Here is a 19,790-nt window from a genome sequence, read left to right as displayed (position 1 = left end):
CGCTGTTCATCTCCAAAGGCTCGATTTATTTCCAATGGTAGCAGTGTGGCCGCAAAAACGCCACCAGAGGGCACTCATTAAATAGGCGGTTGTTCATTTCAAACGGCGGGATGTACTTCCAAGGGTAGCTGCACTGCCGCAAAAACGCCACCTGAGGGCACTCATTAAATTGGCGGGCGTTCATTTCCAACGGCTGGATGTATTTCCAATGGTAGCTGCATTGCCGCAAAAACGCCACCGGAGGGAGCTCATTAAATCGGCGGCCGTTCATTTCGAATGGCTGGATGTATTTCCAATGGTAGCTGCATTGACCCAAAAACGCCACCTGAGAGCACTCATTAAATGGGCAGCTGTTCATTTCGAATGGCTGGATGTATTTCCAATGGTAGCTGCATTGCCGCAAAAACGCCACCGGGGGGGTATCATTCAATCGGCTGCCGTTCATTTCCAACGGCTGGATGTATTTCCAATGGTAGCTGCATTGCCCCAAAATACCACTGGAGGGAACACATTGAATGGGCAGGCGTTCATTTCCAACGGCTGGATGTATTTCCAATGGTAGCTGCATTGCCGCAAAAACTGCACCGGAGGGCACTCATTGAATTGGGCGCTGTTCATCTCCAAAGGCTCGATTTATTTCCAATGGTAGCAGTGTGGCCGCAAAAACGCCACCAGAGGGCACTCATTAAATAGGCGGTTGTTCATTTCAAACGGCGGGATGTACTTCCAAGGGTAGCTTCACTGCCGCAAAAACGCCACCTGAGGGCACTCATTAAATTGGCGGGCGTTCATTTCCAACGGCTGGATGTATTTCCAATGGTAGCTGCATTGCCGCAAAAACGCCACCGGAGGGAGCTCATTAAATCGGCGGCCGTTCATTTCCAACGGCTCAATATATTTCCAATGGTAGCTGCATTGCCCCATCAACGCCAACAGAGGGCACTCTTTAAGTCAGCTGCCATTCATTTCGAAACGGCTGGATGTATTTGCAATGGTAGCTGCATTGCCCCATCAACGCCAACAGAGGGCACTCTTTAAGTCAGCTGCCATTCATTTCGAAACGGCTGGATGTATTTGCAATGGTAGCTGCATTGCCGCAAAAACGCCACCGGAGGGCACTCATTAAATAAGCAGCCGTTCATTTCCAACGGATGGATGTATTTCCAATGGTAGCTGCATTGCCCCAAAATACCACTGGAGGGAACACATTAAATGGGCAGGCGTTCATTTCGAAAGGCTGGATGTATTTCCAATGGTAGCTGCATTGCCGCAAAAACGCCACCGAAAGGCACTCTTTTAGTCGGCAGCCATTCATTTCGAACGGCTGGATGTATTTCCAATGGTAGCTGCATTGCCACAAAAATGCCAACTGAGGGGACTCATTAAATCGGTGGCCGTTCATTTTGAATGGCTGGATGATTTCCAATGGTAGCTGCATTGCTGCGAAAACGCCACCGAAGGGAGTTCATTAAATCGGCGGCCGTTCATTTCCACCGGCTCAATGTATTTTCAATGGTAGCTGCATTGCCCCAACAACGCCACCAGAGGGCACTCTTTAAGTAGCTGCCATTCATTTCGAACGGCTGGATGTATTTGCAATGGTTGCTGCATTGCCGCAAAAACGCCACCGGAGGGCACTCATTAAATTGGCAGCCATTCAATTCTAACGGCTGGATGTATTTAAAATGGTTTCTGCATTTCCGCGAAAACGCCACCGGTGGGTCCTCATTAAATCGGCGGCCGTTAATTTCGAACGGCTGGATGTATTACCAATGGTAGCTGCATTGCCGCAAAAACGCCTCCGGAGGACACACATTAAATGGGCGGGCGTGTATTTCCAATGGCTGGATGCATTTCCAATTGTAGCTGCATTGCCGCAAAATGCCACCGGAGGGCACTCATTAAATTGGGGGTTGTTCATTTCGAACGGCGGGATGTACTTCCAATGTTAGCTGCATTGCCGCAAAAACGCCACCTGAGGGCACTCATTAAATTGGCGCGCAATAATTTCCAACGGCTGGATGTATTTCCAATGGTAGCTGCATTGCTAAAAACGCCACCGGAGGGCAGTCATTAAATCGGCGGCCGTTAAATTCCAACGGCTGGATATATTTCCAATGGTAGCTACATTACCAGAAAATACGCCACCGGAGGGCACTCATTAAATCGGCGGCTGTTCATTTCCGACGGCTGGATGTATTTCCAATGAAGCTGTATTGGGGCAAAAATGCTAACGGAGGGCACTCATTAAATCGGTGGCTTATAATTTCCAACGGCTCAATGTATTTCCAATGGTAGCTGCATTGCCACAAAAACGCCAACTGAGGGCACTGATTAAATCGGTGGCCGTTCATTTCGAACGGCTGGATGTATGCTAATGGTAGCTGCATTGCCGCAAAAACGCCACCGGAGGGCACTCATTAAATCGGCGGCCGTTCATTTTGAATGGCTGGATGTCTTTCCAATGGTAGCTGCATTGCCGCAAAAACGCCACCGGAGGGAACTCATTGGTGGCCGTTGTTTGCCCAATTCCGACTCCCGTACAGAATCCCACCTCTCGCGTGAACGCACATTCTGCTCCGCTTCCAACAAAAGCGATCGTATTCTATATAAAACGCTTATTAAAACAATAAAGCGAGCTATTCATAACAATGGGGGTTGTCTAGATAACGCGTTTATTTAAACATTAAAGCGTGATCGTATTCTACAAAATGCGTTTGTTCATGCGGATGAAAAAGTCACCAACGTCAATGGACGCTTCCGACAAATGCAATCGTATTCTATATAATACGCTTTTTAAAAAAATAAAGCGAGCTAATTGTAATAATTGGGAGATCCTAGTCTATATAACGCGTGTATTCAAATAATAAAGTGCGATCGTATTCTACAAAATGCGATTGTTATCGTGGATGAAAAATTCACCAACGTCAATGTACGCTATGATTTCCGCAATCACAACTAATTGTACACAAATAGCATTTATTTGATGTACTATAATAGCCTTATGTAATGTCTTTTTTATTGTGAATGAAACCGTGGTTGCATTGGATCCCGCGGTGTAAACAAATGGTTGTTGTTTTTTTCATTTAAAATTGGACTTCCCTGCCTATACTGTTTGCAAAATAAGACACGCTTTAAACCTTATGTTTTGGGGTTTTGGGATCCAACTACAGAGGAATACCTCCACTTTGCGATGTGTTACTGAATAGGTGTTCGACAGATCTAGTTCGTTTTTATTACTACTATTAATAATAATAATAGTAGTATTATGAGAAACGTCTGAAAGTTTTCAAATTCACTGTGCTGACATATTGATGCCACAGAAGGTTACTCTACAAGTTACAAGTCTGTATCTCCAACAGAGTCTATTTTAGCAAGGTAGTCAGATTTTTGCCTGCCCAAATTCCCCCCGCTAACTCCTGAATAAAAACTCCAAATGACCACAAATTCACTGTGATGACTTATTGATGCCACAGGAGGTTGCTCTTGAAAGTACAAGTCTGTATCTCCAACAGAGTCTATTTTAGCAGGGGAGTCAGATTTTGGTGGGTATGATGCCTGCCCATCCCCCCCCTGCTAACTCCTGAATTAAAACTCCAAATGACCCCAAATTCACTGTGCTGACTTATTGATGCCACAGAAGGTTACTCTAGAAATTACAAGTCTGTATCTCCAACAGAGTCTATTTTAGCAGGGGAGTCAGATTTTGGTAGGTAAGATGCCTGCCCACCCCCCCCCTGCTAACTCCTGAATTAAAACTTAAAATGACCCCAAATTCACTGTGCTGACTTATTGATGCCACAGAAGGTTACTCTAGAACAGGGGTCGGGAACCTATGGCTGGCGAGCCATATATGGCTCTTTCTATGAGTATCTGTGGCTCAGAGACCAATTTGATTGCATGCAAAATTTCTCCATCTTGTTCAAAACCGGAGTTGTCTATCCTATTCAGGTACACGTAGACCAAATCAAAACTAAATCCGAAGGTAACACTTCACAGTATATATAGGGCACGTTTTTCACTACAATTTACAGTCAAAGTGTCACACAAAAAAAGGGGGAAAAAAAACTCGTTTTGGCTGTACAACGCTAAAGAATCCTTTATTTAAAAGTTCACTATACAATCTGTGTTCAGTGTTCAGATACTTTATGATGAATCCACAGAACTGTAAATACGCCAAAACACCGGAAGAGAACTTAGTCATTTGATTGGGTGAGTGGGAGGGATGGGTGGAGCTATGCAAAAAGTACAAGCATTCCCTCCCATCTCTCGCCAAAGGTAAGCACATAAGGCTCCCTATTCTCAGAATGTTGTGACGTTTTTACAAAATAAATGCTTGCATCTGGTTTTGAAACCAATATGTATGAAAAAAAAGGTCAAAAGGAGTTGAACCGATCTTGAGTAATTGCAAGAAAGAGACAAGTTTAAAGTGGTCTGTTTGTTTAATTTGGGACAGGGGCTCTGGCATTATTCTCTTTTCATAATTTTTATCAAATCATCAAAAATAAATGTGCTGAAGACTAAGCTTTTGTCTGGGGCGCCGGTTTAGCAATTTAGTAAATTTGTCTTATAATATATGGTGTGGCTCTTTCCCAAAATAAAATTAATATTTTTTGCTTTTATGGCTCTTTGAGTCAAAAAGGTTCCCGACCCCTGCTCTAGAAGTTACAAGTTTGTATCTCCAACAGAGTCTATTTTAGCAGGGGAGTCAGATTTTTTTGCCTGCCCAATTTCTCCCCCCCCCATGCTAACTCCTGAATTAAACCTCGGAATGACCCCAAGTGTGGTGTCGTGTAATACACTTCCTTTCCTGCGGTGTCGCTGTATACTAATGTGCAGCCTTGTACTTGTGCTTGAGAACTACCGAGGAAGAAGTTAAGTAGACACTCTATGAATGTACCGTCCGTGCCTGTCCTGAATCTATTACTACAATCCTACTACATAAACAACATATCGGCGACGAAGATGACTTGGATCAGAATCTCACAACCACTTGCTTTGCTTGAAACCCCAGGTGAGCGTACAATGTTGTACATCACGTGGATTTAGATGTTCGAAAATTAGCTGCTAGCATTGACTGCAAACAACATACCGGACAAACGAAAACGTGCACTACTGCTGCACTGTTCAGGCACAGAAGGTCAGAGAATTTTTCTTTCCCTTCCCGACACTGGCACTTCTTACAAATCCGCCTGTGATGCGCCAGAAAACTTTCTTTGTACCGAAGATGAATGTCGTGGCTGAGAGTAGCAAGTTCCGTCAGCGTGCTCAGAGACCGGTGTTGTGCCCTTTTCCGACTCCTATGCAAATTCCTCCCCCCCTCCGATTTTAAATGCAAAAAAACAACAATTTGTTTACACCGCGGGATCCAATGCAACCAGGGTTTCATTCATAATAAAAAAGACATTACATACGGATATTATAGTAAATCAAATAAATATTATTTGTGTACAATTAGTTGTGATTGCGGAAATCATAGCGTACAGTGACGTTGGTGACTTTTCCATCCGCGTTAACAAACGCATTTTGTAAAATACGATCGCGCTTTATTGTTTAAATAAACGTGTTATATAGAGAAGGATCTCCCAATTATTATAATTAGCTCGCTTTATTTTTTTTAAAGCGTATTATATAGAATACGATCGCTTTTGTCGGAAGCGTACATTGACGTTGGTGACATTTTCATCCGCGTTAAACGCAATTTGTAGAATAAGATCACGCTTTATTGTTTAAATAAACGCGTTATATAGACTAGGATCTCCCAATTATTATAATTAGCTCGCTTTATTGTTTTAATAAGCGTTTTATATAGAATACGATCAGGGGGGGAGGAATTTGCATAGGAGTCGGAAAAGGGCACAACACCGGGCGAGACGACTGGTCAGTTCATTGCTGCATTGAGGGAATTAATTACAAACTGTGACTTGGCACGTTTGCTGATGATATGATTAGGGATCAATTCATTGATCGAGGATCAGAGAACGCTTGCATTGCAGCAAAAACGCCACCGGAGGGCACTCATTAAATCGGCAGCCATTCATTTCCAACGGCTGGATCTATTTCCAATGGTAGCTGCATAGCAGCATAAACGCCACCGGAGGGATCTCATTAAATCGGTGGCCATTCATTTCAAACGGCTGGATGTATTTCCAATGGTAGCTGGCATGCCGCAAAAACGCCACCAGAAGGCACTCATCAAATTGGGCGCCGTTGATTTCCAGAGGCTCGATGTATTTCGAATGGTAGCTGCATTGCCGCAAAACGCCACCGAAGGGCACTCATTAAATCCGCGGTTGTTCATTTCGAACGGCGGGATGTACTTTCAATGGTAGCTGCATTGTAGCAAAAACGCCACCTGAGGGCACTCATTAAATCAGCGGTTGTTCATTTCCAGCGGCTGGATGTAATTCCAATGGTAGCTGCATTGCCGCAAAAACGCCACCGGAGGGCACTCATTAAATCGGCGGTTGTTCATTTCGAACGGCGGGATGTACTTCCAATGGTAGCTGCATTGCCGCAAAAACGCCACCTGAGGGCACTCATTAAATTGGCGGGCATTTATTTCCAACGGCTGGATGTATTTCCAATGGTAGCTGCATTGCCGCAAAAACGCCACCGGAGGACAGTCATTAAATCGGAGGCCGTTAATTTCCAACGGCTGGTTGAATTTCCAATTGTAGCTGCATTGCCGCAAAAACACCACCGGAGGGTACTCATTAAATTGGTGGCCGTTCATTTCGAATGGCTGGATGTATTTCCAATGTTAGCTGCATTGCCGCGAATACGCAACCGGAGGGAGCTCATTAAATAGCGGCCGTTCATTTCCAACGGCTCAATGTATTTTCAATGCTACCTGCATTTCCCCAACAACACCACCGGAGGGCACTCTTTAAGTCAGCTGCCATTCATTTCGAATGGCTGGATCTATTTCCAATAATAATAATAATAATAATAATTTCCTTGTATTGTCATTCTGTGTAACAATGTACACAGAACGAAATGTCGATTGCACCTGACCCGTTGTAGCGAGCCGATGCAGCCGCAGCCAACAGAGGGCGCCGCCGACCACTTTTTAAGTCTTAGGAATGACTCGGCCGGGGCGCGAACCCGAACCTCCCAGTCTCAAAGCGGGCGCCTTACCATCTAGGCTACTGAGCTGGTCAATGGCAGCTGCATTGCCGCAAAAACGTTACCGGAGGGCACTCATTAAATCGGCGGCCGTTCATTTCGAACGGCTGGATCTATTTCCAATGGTAGTTGCATTGCCGCAAAGACGCCACCGGAGGGCATACATTACATGGGCGGGCGTTCATTTCGAAAGATTGGATGTATTTCCAATGGTAGCTGCATTGCCCCAAAAATGCCACCGGAGGTACCTCATTATAGAGGCGGCCGTTCATTTCGAATCGCTGGATGTATTTCCAATGGTAGCTGTATTGCCAAAAAACGCCACCGGAGGGCACTCATTAAATAGGCGGCCGTTCATTTCGAAAGCCTGGATGTATTTCCAATGGTAGCTGCATTGCCTCAAAAACGTCACCGGAGGGCACTCATTAAATTGGTGGGTGTTCATTTCCAACAGCTCAATGTAGTTCCAAAGGTAGCTGCATTGCTGCAAAAACGCCACCGGGGGGTCTCATTCAATCGGTTGCTGTTAGTTTCCAACGGCTTGATGTATTTCCAATTGTAGCTGCATTGCAACAAAAACGCCACCGGAGGGAACTCATTAAAACGGCAGCTGTTCATTTCCAACGGCTGGATGTATTTCCAATGGTTGCACAGCATTGCCGCAAAAACTCCACCGGAGGGAACACATTAAATAGGCGGGCGTTCATTTCGAATCGCTGCATGCATTTCCAATGGTAGCTGCATTATCGCAAAAACGCCCCCGAAGGGCACTCATTAAATCGGCGGCCGTTCATTTCGAATGGCTGGATGTATTTCCAATGGTAGCTGCATTGCTGCAAAAATGCCACCGGAGGGCACTCATTAAATCGGCTGCCGTTCATTTCCAACGGATGGATGTATTTCCAATGGTAGCTGCATTGCCGCAAAAATGCCACCGGAGGAAACTGATTAAATTGACGGCCGTTCATTTCGAACGGCTGGATGTATTTCCAATGGTATCTGCATTGCTTCAAAAACGCCAACAGAGGGCACTCATAAAATCGACGGCTGTTTATTTCCAACGGCTGGATGTATTTCCAATGGTCGCTGTATTGCCACAAAACGCCACCGGAGGGCACTCATTAAATCGGCGGTTGTTCATTTCGAACGGCGGGATGTACTTCCAATGGTAGCTGCATTGCCGCAAAAACGCCACCTGAGGGCACTCATTAAATTGGCGGTTGTTCATTTCCAACGGCTGGATGTATTTCCAATGGTAGCTGCATTGCCGCAAAAACACCACCGGGGGCACTAATTAAATCGGCGGCAGTTCATTTTGAATGGCTGGATGTATTTCCAATGGTGGCTGAATTGACGCAAAAACGCCACCTGAGGGCACTCATTAAATCGACGGTTGTTCATTTCCAACGGCTCAATGTGTTTCCAATGGTAGCTGCATTGCCGCAAAAACGCCACCGGAGGGTTATCATTAAATCGGTGGGCATTCATTTCCAAATACTGAATGTATTTCCAATGTTAACTGCATTGCCGCAAAAACGCCACTGAGGGCATTCATTAAATTGGCGGCCGTTCATTTCCAACGGCTCAATGTATTCCAATGGTAGCTGCATTGGCGCAAAAATGCCACCGGAGGGGACTCATTAAATCGGCAGCCTTTCATTTCCAAAGGTTAGATATATTTTCAATGGTAGCCTCATTGCAACAAAAACGCCACCGGAGGCACTATTAAATCGGCAGCCGTTCATTTCGAACGGCTGGATGTATTTCCAATGGTAGCTGCATTGCCGCAACAACGCCACCGGGGGCACTCATTAAATCGGCGGCAGTTCATTTTGAATAGCTGGATGTATTTCCAATGGTGGCTAAATTGCCACGAAAACGTCACCGGAGGGCACTCGTTAAATCGGCAGCCGTTCATTTCGAACGGCTGAATGTATTTCCAATGGTAGCTGCATTGCCGCAAAAACACCACCAGAGAGCACTCATTAAATCGGTGGGCGTTCATTTCCAACGGCTCAATGAATTTCCAATGGTAACTGCATTGCCACAAAAATGCCACCAGGGGGCACTCATTCAATTGGCTGCCGTTCATTCCGAACGGCTGGAGGTATTTCAGTTGGTAGCTGCATTGCCGCATAATGCCACCGGAGGGCACTCATTAAATCGGCGGTTGTTCATTTCGAACGGCGGGATGTACTTCCAATAATAATAATAATAATAATAATTTCCTTGTATTGTCATTCTGTGTAACAATGTACACAGAACGAAATGTCGATTGCACCTGACCCGTTGTAGCGAGCCGATGCAGCCGCAGCCAACAGAGGGCGCCGCCGACCACTTTTTAAGTCTTAGGAATGACTCGGCCGGGGCGCGAACCACCGACCTCCCAGTCTCAAAGCGGGCGCCTTACCATCTAGGCTACTGAGCTGGTATAGCTGCATTGCCGCAAAAACGCCACGGGAGGGCACTCATTAAATCGGCGGGCGTTCATTTCAAGCGGCGGGATGTACTTCCAATGGTAGCTGCATTGCCGCAAAAACGCCACCGGAGGGCACTCATTAAATCGGTGGCCGTTAATTTCCAACGGCTCAATGTATTTCCAATGGTAGCTGCATTGCCGCAAAAACGCAAATTGAGGGCACTCATTAAATTGGTGGCCGTTCATTTCGAATGGCTGGATGTATTTCCATGGTAGCTGCATTGCCGCAAAGACACCACCGAGGGCACTCATTAAATAGGCAGGCGTTCATTTCCAACAATTCAATGTATTTCCAATGGTATCTGCATTGCCGCAAAAACGCCACCGGAGGGAACTCATTAAATCGGCGGCCGGTCATTTCCAACGACTCAATGTATTTCCAACGGTAGCTGCATTGCCGCAAAGACGCCACCTGAGGGCACTCATTAAATCGGTCGCCGTTCTTTTCGAACGGCTCAATGTGTTTCCAAACGTAGCTGCATTGCCGCAAAAACGCCACCTAAGGGCACTCATTAAATCGGCGGTTGTTCATTTCCAACGGCAGGATGTATTTCCAATGGTAGCTGCATTGCCGCAAAAACGCCAATGGAGGGCAGTCATTAAATCGGCAGCCGTTCATTTCCAACGGCTCAATGTATTTCCAATGGTTGCTGCATTGCCCCAAAAACACCAACTGAGGGAACTCATTAAATCGGCAGACGTTCATTTCGAATGGCTGGATGTATTTCAGATGGTAGCTACATTGCCGCAAAAACGCCACCTGAGGGAGCTCATGAGTCGGCAGATGTTCATTTCCTACGGCTCAATGTATTTTCAATGGTAGCTGCATTGCCTCAAAAACGCCATCGGAGGGCACTCATTAAATAGGCGGCTGTTCGGTTTCAAACGGCTGGATGTATTTCCAATTGTAGCTGCATTGCTGCAAAAATGCCACCGGAGAGCACTCATTAAATCAGTGGGCGTTCATTTCCAACAGTTCAATGTATTTCCAATGGTAGCTGCATTGCCACAAAAACTTCACCGGGGGGCACTCATTCAATTGGCTGCCGTTCATTTCGAACGGCTGGAGGTATATCAGTTGGTAGCTTCATTGCCGCAAAATGCCACCGGAGGGCACTCATTAAATCGGCGGTTGTTCATTTCGAACGGCGGGATGTACTTCCAATGGTAGCTGCATTGCCGCAAAAATGCCACCTGAGGGCACTCATTAAATTGTCGGTTGTTCATTTCCAGCGGCTGGATGTATTTCCAATGGTAGCTGCATTGCCGCAAAAACGCAACGGAGGGCATTTATTTAATTGGCTGTCATTGATTTCCAACGGCTCAATGTGTTTCCAATGATAGCTGCATTGCCGCAACAAGGCCACCGGGGGGCACTCATTAAATCGGCGGCCGTTCATTTCCAACGGCTCAATGTATTTCCAATGGTAGCTGCATTGCCACAAAAACGCCACCGGAGGGCACTTATTAAATCGGCCGCCCTTCATTTCCAAAGGCTCGATATATTTCCAATGGTAGCTGCATTGCAACAAAAACACCACCGGAGGCACTATTAAATCGGCAGCCGTTCATTTCAAACGGCTGGATGTATTTCCAATGGTAGCTGCATTGCCGCAAAAACGCCAATGGAGGGCAGTCATTAAATCGGCAGCCGTTCATTTCCAACGGCTCAATGTATTTCCAATGGTAGCTGCATTGCCCCAAAAACGCCAACTGAGGGAACTCATTAAATCGGCAGACGTTCATTTCGAATGGCTGGATGTATTTCAGATGGTAGCTACATTGCCGCAAAAACGCCACCTGAGGGAGCTCATAAGTCGGCAGACGTTCATTTCCTACGGGTCAATGTATTTTCAATGGTAGCTGCATTGCCTCAAAAACGCCATCGGAGGGCACTCATTAAATAGGCGGCTGTTCGGTTTCAAACGGCTAGATGTATTTCCAATGGTAGCTGCATTGCTGCAAAAATGCCACCGAGAGCACTCATTAAATCAGTGGGCGTTCATTTCCAACGGTTCAATGTATTTCCAACGGTAGCTGCATTGCCACAAAAACTTCACCGGGGGGCACTCATTCAATTGGCTGCCGTTCATTTCGAACGGCTGGAGGTATATCAGTTGGTAGCTGCATTGCCGCAAAATGCCACCGGAGGGCATTTATTTAATTGGCTGTCATTGATTTCCAACGGCTCAATGTGTTTCCAATGATAGCTGCATTGCCGCAACAAGGCCACCGGGGGGCACTCATTAAATCGGCGGCCGTTCATTTCCAACGGCTCAATGTATTTCCAATGGTAGCTGCATTGCCACAAAAACGCCACCGGAGGGCACTTATTAAATCGGCCGCCTTTCATTTCCAAAGGCTCGATATATATCCAATGGTAGCTGCATTGCAACAAAAACACCACCGGAGGCACTATTAAATCGGCAGCCGTTCATTTCAAACGGCTGGATGTATTTCCAATGGTAGCTGCATTGCCGCAAAAACGCCACCGGGGGCTCTCATTAAATCGGCGGCAGTTCATTTTCAATGGCTGGATGTGTTTCCAATGGTAGCTGCATTGCCTCAAAAACGCCACCGGAGGGTTCTCATTAAATCGGTGGGCATTCATTTCCAAAAGCTGAATGTATTTCCGATGTTAGCTGCATTGCCGCAAAAACGCCACCGAGGGCATCTATTAAATTGGCGGCCGTTCATTTCCAACGGCTCAATGTATTTCCAATGGTAGCTGCATTGCCGCAAAAATGCCACCGGAGGGCACTGATTAAATCGGCCGCCTTTCATTTCCAAAGGTTAGATATATTTCCAATGGTAGCAGCATTGCCCCAACAACGCCACCGGAGGGCACTCTTTAGGTCAGCGGCTATTCATTTCGAGCGGCTGGATGTATTTCCAATGGTAGCTGCATTGCCGCAAAAACACCACCGGAGATTAATCATTAAATCGGCAGCCGTTCATTTCGAACGGCTGAATGTATTTCAAATGGTAGCTGCATTAGCGCAAAAACGCCACCAGAGAGCACTCATTAAATCGGTGGGCGTTCATTTCCAACGGCTCAATGTATTTCCAATGGTAGCTGCATTGCCACAAAAATGCCACCAGGGGGCTCTCATTCAATTGGCTGCCGTTCATTTCGAACGGCTGGAGGTATTTCAGTTGGTAGCTGCATTGCCGCTTAATGCCACCGGAGGGCACTCATTAAATCGGCGGTTGTTCATTTCGAACGGCGGGATGTACTTCCAATGGTAGCTGCATTGCCGCAAAAACGCCACCGGAGGGCACTCATTAAATCGGCGGGCGTTCATTTCAAGCGGCGGGATGTACTTCCAATGGTAGCTGCATTGCCGCAAAAACTTCACCGGAGGGCACTCATTAAATCGGTGGCCGTTAATTTCCAACGGCTCAATGTATTTCCAATGGTAGCTGCATTGCCGCAAAAACGCAAACTGAGGGCACTCATTAAATTGGCGGCCGTTCATTTCGAATGGCTGGATGTATTTCCAATGGTAGCTGCATTGCCGCAAAGACGCCACCTGAGGGCACTCATTAAATCGGTCGCCATTCTTTTCGAACGGCTCAATGTGTTTCCAATGGTAGCTGCATTGCTGCAACAACGCCACCGGGGGGCACTCATTAAATCGGCGGCCGTTTATTTTGAATGGCTGGATGTATTTCCAATGGTGGCTGAATTGCCGCAAAAACGCCACCAGGGGCACTCATTAAATAGGCAGGCGTTCATTTCCAACAATTCAATGTATTTCCAATGGTATCTGCATTGCCGCAAAAACGCCACCGGAGGGAACTCATTAAATCGGCGGCCGGTCATTTCGAATGGCTGGATGTATTTCAGATGGTAGCTACATTGCCGCAAAAACGCCACCTGAGGGAGCTAATAAGTCGGCAGACGTTCATTTCCTACGGCTCAATGTATTTTCAATGGTAGCTGCATCGCCGCAAAAACGCCATCGGAGGGCACTCATTAAATAGGCGGCTGTTCGGTTTCAAACGGCTGGATGTATTTCCAATGGTAGCTGCATTGCTGCAAAAATGCCACCGGAGAGCACTCATTAAATCAGTGGGCGTTCATTTCCAACGGTTCAATGTATTTCCAATGGTAGCTGCATTGCCACAAAAACTTCACCGGGGGGCACTCATTCAATTGGCTGCAGTTCATTTCGAACGGCTGGAGGTATATCAGTTGTTAGCTGCATTGCCGCAAAATGCCACCGGAGGGCACTCTTAAATCGGCGGTTGTTCATTTCGAACGGCGGGATGTACTTCCAATGGTAGCTGCATTGCCGCAAAAACGCCACCTGAGGGCACTCATTAAATTGGCGGTTGTTCATTTCCAACGGCTGGATGTATTTCCAATGGTAGCTGCATTGCCGCAAAAACGCCACCTGAGGGTACTCATTAAATCGACGGTTGTTCATTTCCGACGGCTGGATGTATTTCCAATGGTAGCTGAATTGCCGCAAAAACGCAACCGGAGGGCACTCATTAAATTGGCGGCCGTTCATTTCGAAAGGCTGGATGTATTTCCAATGGTAGCTGCATTGCAGCAAAAACGCAACGGAGGGCATTTATTTAATTGGCTGTCATTGATTTCCAACGGCTCAATGTGTTTCCAATGATAGCTGCATTGCCGCAACAAGGCCACTGGGGGGCACTCATTAAATCGGCGGCCGTTCATTTCCAACGGCTCAATGTATTTCCAATGGTAGCTGCATTGCCGCAAAAACGCCACCTGAGGGCACTCATTAAATTGGCGGTTGTTCATTTCCAACGGCTGGATGTAATTCCAATGGTAGCTGCATTGCCGCAAAAACGCCACCTGAGGGTACTCATTAAATCGACGGTTGTTCATTTCCGACGGCTGGATGCATTTCCAATGGTAGCTGAATTGCCGCAAAAACGCAACCGGAGGGCACTCATTAAATTGGCGGCCGTTCATTCCGAACGGCTGGAGGTATTTCAGTTGGTAGCTGCATTGCCGCATAATGCCACCGGAGGGCACTCATTAAATCGGCGGTTGTTCATTTCGAACGGCGGGATGTACTTCCAACAATAATAATAATAATAATAATTTCCTTGTATTGTCATTCTGTGTAACAATGTACACAGAACGAAATGTCGATTGCACCTGACCCGTTGTAGCGAGCCGATGCAGCCGCAGCCAACAGAGGGCGCCGCCGACCACTTTTTAAGTCTTAGGAATGACTCGGCCGGGGCGCGAACCACCGACCTCCCAGTGTTAAAGCGGGCGCCTTACCATCTAGGCTACTGAGCTGCTATAGCTGCATTGCCGCAAAAACGCCACGGGAGGGCACTCATTAAATCGGCGGGCGTTCATTTCAAGCGGCGGGATGTACTTCCAATGGTAGCTGCATTGCCGCAAAAACGCAAACTGAGGGCACTCATTAAATTGGCGGCCGTTCATTTCGAATGGCTGGATGTATTTCCAATGGTAGCTGCATTGCCGCAAAGACGCCACCTGAGGGCACTCATTAAATCGGTCGCCATTCTTTTCGAAAGGCTCAATGTGTTTCCAATGGTAGCTGCATTGCCGCAACAACGCCACCGGGGGGCACTCATTAAATCGGCGGCCGTTTATTTTGAATGGCTGGATGTATTTCCAATGGTGGCTGAATTGCCGCAAAAACGCCACCAGGGGCACTCATTAAATAGGCAGGCGTTCATTTCCAACAATTCAATGTATTTCCAATGGTATCTGCATTGCCGCAAAAACGCCACCGGAGGGAACTCATTAAATCGGCGGCCGGTCATTTTGAATGGCTGGATGTATTTCAGATGGTAGCTACATTGCCGCAAAAACGCCACCTGAGGGAGCTAATAAGTCAGCAGACGTTCATTTCCTACGGCTCAATGTATTTTCAATGGTAGCTGCATCGCCGCAAAAACGCCATCGGAGGGCACTCATTAAATAGGCGGCTGTTCGGTTTCAAACGGCTGGATGTATTTCCAATGGTAGCTGCATTGCTGCAAAAATGCCACCGGAGAGCACTCATTAAATCAGTGGGCGTTCATTTCCAACGGTTCAATGTATTTCCAATGGTAGCTGCATTGCCACAAAAACTTCACCGGGGGGCACTCATTCAATTGGCTGCAGTTCATTTCGAACGGCTGGAGGTATATCAGTTGTTAGCTGCATTGCCGCAAAATGCCACCGGAGGGCACTCTTAAATCGGCGGTTGTTCATTTCGAACGGCGGGATGTACTTCCAATGGTAGCTGCATTGCCGCAAAAACGCCACCTGAGGGCACTCATTAAATTGGCGGTTGTTCATTTCCAACGGCTGGATGTATTTCCAATGGTAGCTGCATTGCCGCAAAAACGCCACCTGAGGGTACTCATTAAATCGACGGTTGTTCATTTCCGACGGCTGGATGTATTTCCAATGGTAGCTGAATTGCCGCAAAAACGCAACCGGAGGGCACTCATTAAATTGGCGGCCGTTCATTTCGAAAGGCTGGATGTATTTCCAATGGTAGCTGCATTGCAGCAAAAACGCAACGGAGGGCATTTATTTAATTGGCTGTCATTGATTTCCAACGGCTCAATGTGTTTCCAATGATAGCTGCATTGCCGCAACAAGGCCACCGGGGGGCACTCATTAAATCGGCGGCCGTTCATTTCCAACGGCTCAATGTATTTCCAATGGTAGCTGCATTGCCGCAAAAACGCCACCTGAGGGCACTCATTAAATTGGCGGTTGTTCATTTCCAACGGCTGGATGTATTTCCAATGGTAGCTGCATTGCCGCAAAAACGCCACCTGAGGGTACTCATTAAATCGACGGTTGTTCATTTCCGACGGCTGGATGTATTTCCAATGGTAGCTGAATTGCCGCAAAAACGCAACCGGAGGGCACTCATTAAATTGGCGGCCGTTCATTCCGAACGGCTGGAGGTATTTCAGTTGGTAGCTGCATTGCCGCATAATGCCACCGGAGGGCACTCATTAAATCGGCGGTTGTTCATTTCGAACGGCGGGATGTACTTCCAACAATAATAATAATAATAATAATTTCCTTGTATTGTCATTCTGTGTAACAATGTACACAGAACGAAATGTCGATTGCACCTGACCCGTTGTAGCGAGCCGATGCAGCCGCAGCCAACAGAGGGCGCCGCCGACCACTTTTTAAGTCTTAGGAATGACTCGGCCGGGGCGCGAACCACCGACCTCCCAGTGTTAAAGCGGGCGCCTTACCATCTAGGCTACTGAGCTGCTATAGCTGCATTGCCGCAAAAACGCCACGGGAGGGCACTCATTAAATCGGCGGGCGTTCATTTCAAGCGGCGGGATGTACTTCCAATGGTAGCTGCATTGCCGCAAAAACGCCACCGGAGGGCACTCATTAAATCGGTGGCCGTTAATTTCCAACGGCTCAATGTATTTCCAATGGTAGCTGCATTGCCGCAAAAACGCAAATTGAGGGCACTCATTAAATTGGTGGCCGTCCATTTCGAATGGCTGGATGTATTTCCATGGTAGCTGCATTGCCGCAAAGACACCACCGAGGGCACTCATTAAATAGGCAGGCGTTCATTTCCAACAATTCAATGTATTTCCAATGGTATCTGCATTGCCGCAAAAACGCCACCGGAGGGAACTCATTAAATCGGCGGCCGGTCATTTCCAACGACTCAATGTATTTCCAACGGTAGCTGCATTGCCGCAAAGACGCCACCTGAGGGCACTCATTAAATCGGTCGCCGTTCTTTTCGAACGGCTCAATGTGTTTCCAAACGTAGCTGCATTGCCGCAAAAACGCCACCTAAGGGCACTCATTAAATCGGCGGTTGTTCATTTCCAACGGCAGGATGTATTTCCAATGGTAGCTGCATTGCCGCAAAAACGCCAATGGAGGGCAGTCATTAAATCGGCAGCCGTTCATTTCCAACGGCTCAATGTATTTCCAATGGTTGCTGCATTGCCCCAAAAACGCCAACTGAGGGAACTCATTAAATCGGCAGACGTTCATTTCGAATGGCTGGATGTATTTCAGATGGTAGCTACATTGCCGCAAAAACGCCACCTGAGGGAGCTCATAAGTCGGCAGACGTTCATTTCCTACGGCTCAATGTATTTTCAATGGTAGCTGCATTGCCTCAAAAACGCCATCGGAGGGCACTCATTAAATAGGCGGCTGTTCGGTTTCAAACGGCTGGATGTATTTCCAATGGTAGCTGCATTGCTGCAAAAATGCCACCGGAGAGCACTCATTAAATCAGTGGGCGTTCATTTCCAACAGTTCAATGTATTTCCAATGGTAGCTGCATTGCCACAAAAACTTCACCGGGGGGCACTCATTCAATTGGCTGCCGTTCATTTCGAACGGCTGGAGGTATATCAGTTGGTAGCTTCATTGCCGCAAAATGCCACCGGAGGGCACTCATTAAATCGGCGGTTGTTCATTTCGAACGGCGGGATGTACTTCCAATGGTAGCTGCATTGCCGCAAAAACGCCACCTGAGGGCACTCATTAAATTGTCGGTTGTTCATTTCCAGCGGCTGGATGTATTTCCAATGGTAGCTGCATTGCCGCAAAAACGCAACGGAGGGCATTTATTTAATTGGCTGTCATTGATTTCCAACGGCTCAATGTGTTTCCAATGATAGCTGCATTGCCGCAACAAGGCCACCGGGGGGCACTCATTAAATCGGCGGCCGTTCATTTCCAACGGCTCAATGTATTTCCAATGGTAGCTGCATTGCCACAAAAACGCCACCGGAGGGCACTTATTAAATCGGCCGCCCTTCATTTCCAAAGGCTCGATATATTTCCAATGGTAGCTGCATTGCAACAAAAACACCACCGGAGGCACTATTAAATCGGCAGCCGTTCATTTCGAACGGCTGGATTTATTTCCAATGGTAGCTGCATTGCCGCAAAAACGCCAATGGAGGGCAGTCATTAAATCGGCAGCCGTTCATTTCCAACGGCTCAATGTATTTCCAATGGTAGCTGCATTGCCCCAAAAACGCCAACTGAGGGAACTCATTAAATCGGCAGACGTTCATTTCGAATGGCTGGATGTATTTCAGATGGTAGCTACATTGCCGCAAAAACGCCACCTGAGGGAGCTCATAAGTCGGCAGACGTTCATTTCCTACGGGTCAATGTATTTTCAATGGTAGCTGCATTGCCTCAAAAACGCCATCGGAGGGCACTCATTAAATAGGCGGCTGTTCGGTTTCAAACGGCTAGATGTATTTCCAATGGTAGCTGCATTGCTGCAAAAATGCCACCGAGAGCACTCATTAAATCAGTGGGCGTTCATTTCCAACGGTTCAATGTATTTCCAATGGTAGCTGCATTGCCACAAAAACTTCACCGGGGGGCACTCATTCAATTGGCTGCCGTTCATTTCGAACGGCTGGAGGTATATCAGTTGGTAGCTGCATTGCCGCAAAATGCCACCGGAGGGCATTTATTTAATTGGCTGTCATTGATTTCCAACGGCTCAATGTGTTTCCAATGATAGCTGCATTGCCGCAACACGGCCACCGGGGGGCACTCATTAAATCGGCGGCCGTTCATTTCCAACGGCTCAATGTATTTCCAATGGTAGCTGCATTGCCACAAAAACGCCACCGGAGGGCACTTATTAAATCGGCCGCCTTTCATTTCCAAAGGCTCGATATATATCCAATGGTAGCTGCATTGCAACAAAAACACCACCGGAGGCACTATTAAATCGGCAGCCGTTCATTTCAAACGGCTGGATGTATTTCCAATGGTAGCTGCATTGCCGCAAAAACGCCACCGGGGGCTCTCATTAAATCGGCGGCAGTTCATTTTCAATGGCTGGATGTGTTTCCAATGGTAGCTGCATTGCCTCAAAAACGCCACCGGAGGGTTCTCATTAAATCGGTGGGCATTCATTTCCAAAAGCTGAATGTATTTCCGATGTTAGCTGCATTGCCGCAAAAACGCCACCGAGGGCATCTATTAAATTGGCGGCCGTTCATTTCCAACGGCTCAATGTATTTCCAATGGTAGCTGCATTGCCGCAAAAATGCCACCGGAGGGCACTGATTAAATCGGCCGCCTTTCATTTCCAAAGGTTAGATATATTTCCAATGGTAGCAGCATTGCCCCAACAACGCCACCGGAGGGCACTCTTTAGGTCAGCGGCTATTCATTTCGAGCGGC

General features: G+C 47.1%; 1 protein-coding gene across 3 annotated transcripts in view; it reads left to right on the top strand.

Annotated features, from left to right (window-relative positions):
* The first annotated feature begins 4,854 nt into the window (after window positions 1–4,854).
* The window catches only part of LOC148354588 (uncharacterized), a 51,812-nt gene continuing 36,876 nt past the window's right edge, over window positions 4,855–19,790 (top strand). For all 3 annotated transcript variants that reach the window (XM_088349713.1, XM_088349712.1, XM_088349714.1), the window contains exon 1: window positions 4,855–5,014. In XM_088349713.1, the coding sequence (XP_088205839.1) occupies window positions 4,891–5,014 (124 nt within the window). In that variant the 5' untranslated portion in view covers window positions 4,855–4,890. The remainder of the gene's footprint in view (window positions 5,015–19,790) is intronic.

Source organism: Urocampus carinirostris, chromosome 12, assembly GCF_059441175.1.
Source record: "Urocampus carinirostris isolate Australia breed hairy pipefish chromosome 12, RoL_Ucar_1.0, whole genome shotgun sequence".
NCBI lineage: Eukaryota > Metazoa > Chordata > Actinopteri > Syngnathiformes > Syngnathidae > Urocampus > Urocampus carinirostris.
This window is presented reverse-complemented; position numbering and strand designations above follow the sequence as displayed.